The 7518-nt window shown below is 40.2% G+C and overlaps 1 protein-coding gene across 12 annotated transcripts in view; it reads right to left on the reverse strand.

The window, feature by feature from the left end:
• DLG1 (discs large MAGUK scaffold protein 1) overlaps positions 1-6782 on the reverse strand; it is a 287739-nt gene extending 280957 nt beyond the window's left edge. For 7 of the 12 annotated variants that reach the window (XM_082393167.1, XM_082393166.1, XM_082393165.1 and 4 more), the window contains exons 1-4: positions 5876-6182; positions 5535-5619; positions 5360-5409; positions 4207-4338 (exon numbers count right to left, since the gene is read on the reverse strand). In XM_082393167.1, coding sequence (XP_082249293.1) covers positions 4207-4338; positions 5360-5378 — 151 coding nt within the window. In that variant the 5' untranslated portion in view covers positions 5379-5409; positions 5535-5619; positions 5876-6182. Of the gene's footprint in view, positions 1-4206; positions 4339-5359; positions 5410-5534; positions 5620-5739; positions 5763-5875; positions 6183-6681 lie in introns of those variants that run through there. The other 5 variants (XM_082393172.1, XM_082393173.1, XM_082393175.1 and 2 more) reach the window with 5 other exon arrangements.
• Between the last annotated feature and the right edge of the window lie 736 nt (positions 6783-7518).

Genomic DNA, 7518 nt, shown 5'->3' on the forward strand with positions numbered 1-7518 from the left:
ACCACTGGTGGGATTATAAAATGGTGCAATCTCTACGGAAAACATTATGGTGGTTCTTTAAACATTTTACATGTAACTGTCATATGATCCCACAATCCCACTTCTGGGTGTACATTCAAAGGAACTGAAAGCAGGTTCTCAGAGATACTTGCACACTCACATTCACAGCCACACTGTTCACAATAGTCAAGAGGGGTAGAACGCAAATGTCTATCAATGGAGGAAAGGATAAACAAAAATTTGACACACACGCACATTTATATACATATACTCCAACACACAAGAATATAACTCAGCCTTAATAAGGAAGGGAGTCCTATCACATGCTACAACATGAATGAACCTTGAGGACATTATGCTAAGTAAATAAGCGAGTCACAAAAAGACAAATACTTTATGATTTCCCTTATATGAGGTATTTACAGTAGTCAAAATCATAGATACAGAAAGTAGAATGGTGGTTACCAAGGGCTGGAGGGAGGAGGAAAAGGGGAGTTGTTGTTTCATAGGTATCGAGTTTCAGTTTTGCAAGATGAAAAAGTTCTGAATTGTTTCACAACAATATGACTGTACTTAACACTACTGACTGGTACATTTAAAAATGGTTAAGATGATAGATTTTATGTTTTTTTTAACAATTAAAACAAAAAAGAAGTCACACTTGAAACTCAGTATCTCCAAACTTAAAATGTCCTTCACCGTGTTTACAAGGGCAAGTGAAACTGTTAGTTAATAAAGCAGCAATAAATGAATTAGAAGCTAAAAAATCTCAGAAATGGACAGTTTTATTACATAACCCACCTTCACTGTGAATATCTGCAGAAATAAAATAGTGCATTAAAATAAGCTTGCTATTTATCGCAGACAAAATATACAAATCAAATGACTCACTCACTAAAGTCTCTAAAGCCAGCCTGATCTTGAGACCAGGTTTTTCTCCTGTGCACAAGGAAAGTAGATGAATTCTCTTATCCCGTAAGTAAACCCAGGGGTCTAGACTGGTACGAAATCTTTGAGGACTACCGAGGTCCTCTCAGATCCCAGACAAACATAAGAATCAGAAATGACCTTAAACCACTACGGACCTGGAGAGCAGAGCTTTGACTGTTATCAAACCATATCCAGTCTATTTTACTCACAAAATTTTCAAATATAAGTACACAAAATAAGAATACAAAAATCAAATATATTTAGTTTTCAACCTGCTCTCACCTAAATCAGGGATTAAAATTAGGCAGACTTTATCTCCCATTTATACAAAAATAATCACCAGATGTTTGGGGAATAAATTTTAAACAAATGTATAGTTCATGGACTTTTTTTTAAGCTATAATTTAAATATTCACCTTTAAAGAAACAACTTAGCTGAAACTCAAAAGTTAATAAAAACTTTTCTGTTTTCAAAAATTTTTAAATCTTCAAGCCATTCTTCAAGGATACTACCAAGCATCAGGGCAAGAACAATGATTGCCGTATTTCACTGAATTGAGGATATTGATATGGAGGATATCAACTGTAAAATGCACCATTATTTCACATGCCACTAAGAATGTAAAACCATTGCCAATATATATCCGTTAAAAAATGTATCCCAAATTCAGAGATACCAAAATTTTTAAAAACTGGTATCTTAGAACAGATGTAGTGCAATATGTGCATGCTTGTTCCTCTGAATAACCCGAAGGTACCAGAAACCTAATCTTAATAATATATCAACTACGGGGGCGGGGGGGGGGGGGGGGTGGGAATCAACATTTCTATAACACCAAACCCCTAGGGCCTCACACGAAGTTTTTTTAAATGCATGAAAATAGCCGATACAAACTACCAATTCAAGAAATCAATCAATAAATAACCGCTGCAGAGTGCAAGTCCAAAGAAGTAACTAGATAATTCACTATAGCCTAAGGAAATGATTTCCAAACTCTAGAAGTCAAAAACCTAAGCACCATAGGACTTTCAAACAATTAGTGGTCAAGACCCCGTGTCTCCTTTAATCCAATGGTCCACAGGTATCACCTTAGAGGATAGAGTGCTACCTACTAAAGGAAAACACAGTTAACACAGAATTTTTCAGTACACACTATGAACACAGTGGACTCTAGTTTAGCTTAGGGTAATTTACAGGATTAAAGTACATTACCACACTGTTTCAAAACCAATGGTACAGGTGCAAAACAAAAAAAATCTTACTGACCTAAAAATTTTCAAAAAAAGGAATAAAGATTAATACATTAACCCAACCTAAGCATGCACCAAAAAATGCATTTATTAATTTAGTAGTGTCAACAATTAATTCAGTTACAGTATGGAAACACAAAAAACCTCTACTAAATTTACGCATTTCAAAATTCCTAAAATCTATTACTTTTCTTACACCAAAATCTGATCCCACATTCTATAAAATCTTAAAATATAAGTAAATCTAAATATCAAAGTAAATTCACAACCAATAAAGTTATACAGGACAAAGAAGATTCACAACTATAACTCACAATTAGAAAACTAACTCTATCAGAATTCAATTATGCATAAGAATAAATACATTCAAAATAGGCAAGGCAGAATACATTAAAAAAAAAAAAAACACCCCTAAACATAGTAAATCTACCTCCAATCTATGGAGAAATCTAAGTGTAGGTTCTGTTTGGTTACCTCACTAACCATTTAATTTTCTTAAGTCACAGACTCCACCCAGAGGACTCCATCTATGTCCAAATGTAAAAGAAGACATACAAGTCATACTATTTTTTTCTAAACAGTGACCCTACTAAATAAAACACTCCTAGGTTTAATGGTGATTTAGAAAACCAAACAACTAAAAATGATTTTTCCCTTCCTTTTTTGTTTTTTCAGAGGAATCCAATTTGGTCATCCATTTGGACCTTAAACCTCAGAGCTTAGAAATCCAAATGTAAAAAATGTCCATCAGTTTAAACAAAAAAGGCAAAATGTTGGTAATTTTTGAAGATGGGTGACAGATATATACTAGTTCATTATACTGTTCTCTCTTTTGTTGTATATATTTTCAAAAGTCTATAATAATAATAAATTTAAAAAAATTATTCAGATGTATTGAGTGATCTTCTTTAAAGTCTTCTTTAATTCTAAAACTAATGTAGTATAGTATCAATTTACCAATTAAGTTATTTGACAGGATACATTAACTTGAAAGTAGCCCTCAAGCCACATCAAAAGTTACTCCATCAATAGACAGATATAAGGCTGTAACTACTTTGAAGTTACTGAGGAAAAAATTGTAATACAACGAAATATATGTCTTATTTTAATATGTTATATAGCCAATGACTAATAAAAACACATTTTATTCTTAGAATTGAAAGAGACAATTTTTCTAGTTCACTGGTTTGTATACTTTTCAAGGTACCTAGAGAAGAGGGCCAGACACAGAGCATCCTGTTTTAAATACTGGGGATTATGTACAAAATATAAGATTTTGCTTTAAAAAGGGGTCTAGCTACTTTTTAGAAAAAGGCTTAAAAACCACTGTTCCATTGCACCCACATGCTACAGATAATAGCGACTTAGAAAAGATTCAATGACTTGTACCATATCATTCAATCAATGGCACTGTCAGGAGTAGAATTCAGCACTCTTGACTATGTATGTGTTCAATTCTCCTTTAAAACAATGCACCACATCAAATTTAAGTTACAGTTAAGAATAAAATTGCTTCAATATTCTTGTCTGTAAAATAAGATTAGACAAGATCATCTGTAAAATCATTTTCCAGGTCTAAAATTCTGACTCCACGAATGCCAAGTTTAAACAGAGGTCTATATTAAGGGAATGAATGTTCTTAAACATAGCAGAACTCCTCAAACATTTTCAGGGATTCCAGAGAAATAGCAAGTCAAATACAGAAACAAGCTAACAGTTATTCAGTCATTACTTTTTGGATCCTGAAACATTTTTGCAACTTCTTCATCTTTTCACGTTAGGACGTTAAACTCTGTTATCAAAGACCACTGAAATAATCATACTGAAAGTTTTTTTGGTTATTAGATACTTTTGGAAAGAATACTGGCCTAAGTATCAAAATACACAACTCACTGGATGTTCAAGTTATTGAATGCCTCACAGAGAACCAAGTATATCACTCTCTGAAGTTTAAAATAAATGAACTCAGAGCAGCATTACGCCTAGCTGACACATAATGGTCACAAATAAAGTTTTAATTCCCACCTATTAAAGCCTGAAAGAGGTTGCTCTGAAATATGTTAATAACCCGTTCTATGGAACTTCTGAGCTGTCTGTCTTCTGTTTGGCTTAGTTTCGAACGATAACCTTCCAAAAGGTGCAATGCTCTCTGGGTATCTGAAAAGAAAAAAGAGTCTGATTAGGGACTTCCCTGGCGGCACAGTGGTTAAGAATCCGCCTGCCAATGCAGGGGACACGGGTTCGATCCCTGGTCCGGGAAGATCCCACATGCCACGGAGCAACTAAGCCCGTGCACCACAACTACTGAGCCTGCGCTCTAGAGCCCACAAGCCACAACTAGTGAGCCTGTGTGCCACAACTACTGAAGCCCACACGCCTAGAGCCCGTGCAACTCAACAAGAGAAGCCACCGCAATGAGAAGCCCGCACACCGCAATGAGTAGCCCCTGCTCGCTGCAACTAGAGAAAGCCCGCGCGCAGGAATTAATACCCAACCAACCAAAAGAATAAAAAGTTTAAAAAAAATTATACATTTACAAGAAAGTATTACAAACTAGCTATGCAGCAAATGATTCTGCAAGGCACCTAAACAATTCCCAACATTCTCCAAGTCAATCCATGCCACTATGTTCATGTACACATATATATATTCCCTAGAATGATCCAAAAAATGTTCAACGTGTTACAATAAAGGAAGGTGAGCAGTTTGTAATAAATGTGTACTAGTGATCATCTGATCAAAGTATTAGTAACACTGTTTCAGCTGATCTGATATACAAAAGCAGAATATCTACAATTTGTCATTATAATTCAAATGTTACGTGCTTCAAAACTACTAGTTCTTAACCAGTATCCCACATTCGCTCACAAAACTGTTTAGTAAGAACGATAAAATGAAATATTAAAACACCAATACAGAATTTTTAAGAAGACATTTCAGAGGGAAAATGTTAATTGCCTCTCCAGTCACTAGAGAGATGTCAAGGAAAAAAGCTTGACAAACATTTAGGTGTTTCCATCGTCTGAATGATGTGAGGCTTAGATTCCCTAAGTAGTAAGGCTAGGGCTGTGCTGTCTCATCAGAGTTACACAAACATCTTTAAAACATAGCAATCACAAAACAGACATACAGAAAAGCTAAGAGACACCCAGAGAAGAGTTCCGACGTAAATTCTCACCTTGCTTCCGGACCGGCATTTTTCTCCAGAATCAGGAAGAGGGCACACACCTTTAAGAACACAAAACATAAAGGAAACATTTAAAAAATTTAGAAAAGAATAGAATCGAGGTTAAACTAGCATTTCCCCCTAACTCTCAAATCGAAAAACTCCTAGCCCTATTTGAAAAGCCCACCTGGCAAAGTTTTCCCAAGTGAAAGGAAGAGCCGCACAATCCAGCAGTGTCAATCCAGAAAGCTTTTACCTAAGGTTGGGTTCCCCTGCAAATGTAAGAGCAAACAGAAGCAAGATGCCACATTCTCCTCGAAAGCTGCCCCCTCTCCAAAGGGCACTAAATGCCTGGACATGGGGCCAGCCTCCCCCGGCAGAAGTATACATACCCCCCACCTGCTACTGGGGGGCTGAAGAGGCTCTCCGACCCTTGGCCCCTAAGCCAGCAGCGGCTGTAGCGCACTGGGAGAAGGGATCAGCTGGACTGATCACCCCGCCCTGCTCGGGCCCCCTCCTCTCGCTTGCCTGTCTCCTTGCTCGCTTCCTCCGAGCTACTCCAGCGAGGGCCGGACAGGGCAGCGGCCGCTCTCCGCGACGCCCTCGCGCCCCACATGCACACCTCCGCGGGCCCCCACACCTGCGGCGCGGCCACAAAGTTCCAGCGAGTGGCGTGCGCTCGGAGCTGGGGTGCACCCCGGGCGGTCTCGGGGCGGCTCCCCCGCCCTGCCCCGCTCCACGTCCCCCCGCCCCGCCCGGGGCTCGCGGAGCTGAGCAGAGGGGGGTGAGGGAACGGGGGAGGAGCTCCCCTCGGCGGCCGCACCCCCGTTGCCTCTTTCTCTATCATTTTTCTATTCTCTATTTTACTTATCTCTGCTCTAATTTTTATTATTTCCTTCCTTGTACTAACTTTGGGTTTAGTTTGTTCTTCTTTTTCTAGTTCCTTAATTTGTAAAGTTCAGTTTGTTGACTTGAGGTCTTTCTTGTTTTTTAAGGTAAACGTGTAGTTGTAAACTTCCCCCTTACCACTGCTTTTGCTGTGTCTCATAAGCTTTGGTATGTTGTGTTTTCATTTTCATTCATCTCTTTATGTCTTTTCCAGTTTGCTTTTCTACTTCTTCTTTGATTCAGTGGTTAAGCTGGGGAAGCGAAAGGGGACCCGGGGAGCATCTAAGTGCACCTCCTCGCTTAAAGGGGCGGCCACCGAAGTGGCTCTGAGGACAAAGGAGTTGACACACAGACTCTACAGGTGGCCCGGGGGGGCCCTGGAAGAGCCCGCCTTTACCTTGCCCTAGCCCACCGGTGTGTCCCGCGATTCTGAGCGAGTAACGCACCAGGCCAGGAAGGGTGAGGGTGTCGGAAGAGAGACGTGACTTCACCTACGCCAGATCCAGGACACACATTCCGAGACACCCTTTAACCTCACTAAACACGTGCCTGGCACCCCCGGGGGTGGACCCCCAACCTGGAAAAGTGTTCTCCGGGAGGAATCATCAGCACCACCCAAAATAGGGGGCGGGAAAGGGCGGAGCTTGGGAGGAGGGGAAAGGGAGGCGTTTGGGCGGGTGGGGGGGGAGGGGTGCCGTCTCTGCACTCTTACACTTTGTACTAATATTTTAAAAGTTACTATTAGCCCCTCAGTAAAAAGTTTTGGGGGGATTGAATTAAAGAAGGGTAGGTAAAATAGGGAGATTAGTTAATCTGATAAGAGTTTGAGGGTTTCACTAGAGAATTTTTTAAGTCTAAGTGATTAATTCCAAGTATGAATGCATTTAAGGATGGGAAGAGAAAATTGGTTCCCTCTTTTACTCACTCATTCATTCCCCCTTGCCTGCAACCCCTGCCCAGTCAACAGCTCCAGGTATTACCCAAGCTCTGGCTGCTCCTTTAAGAACTCACCTGTAGCTACCGCCTCCCAAGCCGCAAGTCAGCTGCCGCGGCTAGTTTAAGTTTCGTTTGCAACTGGAAGCGGGACTACTGGCCGGCCAGGACCCCGCTCTGGGTCTGAGCCTCCCAGGCTGTCGAAAGGAAATCGGGAAAAGCTCTCCAAGTCACTCCCAGGTCTTCGAGCCTCTTCTGTGTTGCAGGCACCTCACTGCTCTGAGGTCCAGAGAAGATTTGCCTAAGATCACCCAGAGTTAGTGACAGATCTGGAACCACGGTGATCATGT

This window comes from Balaenoptera borealis, assembly GCF_965194805.1.
Source record: "Balaenoptera borealis genome assembly, chromosome: 5".
NCBI lineage: Eukaryota > Metazoa > Chordata > Mammalia > Artiodactyla > Balaenopteridae > Balaenoptera > Balaenoptera borealis.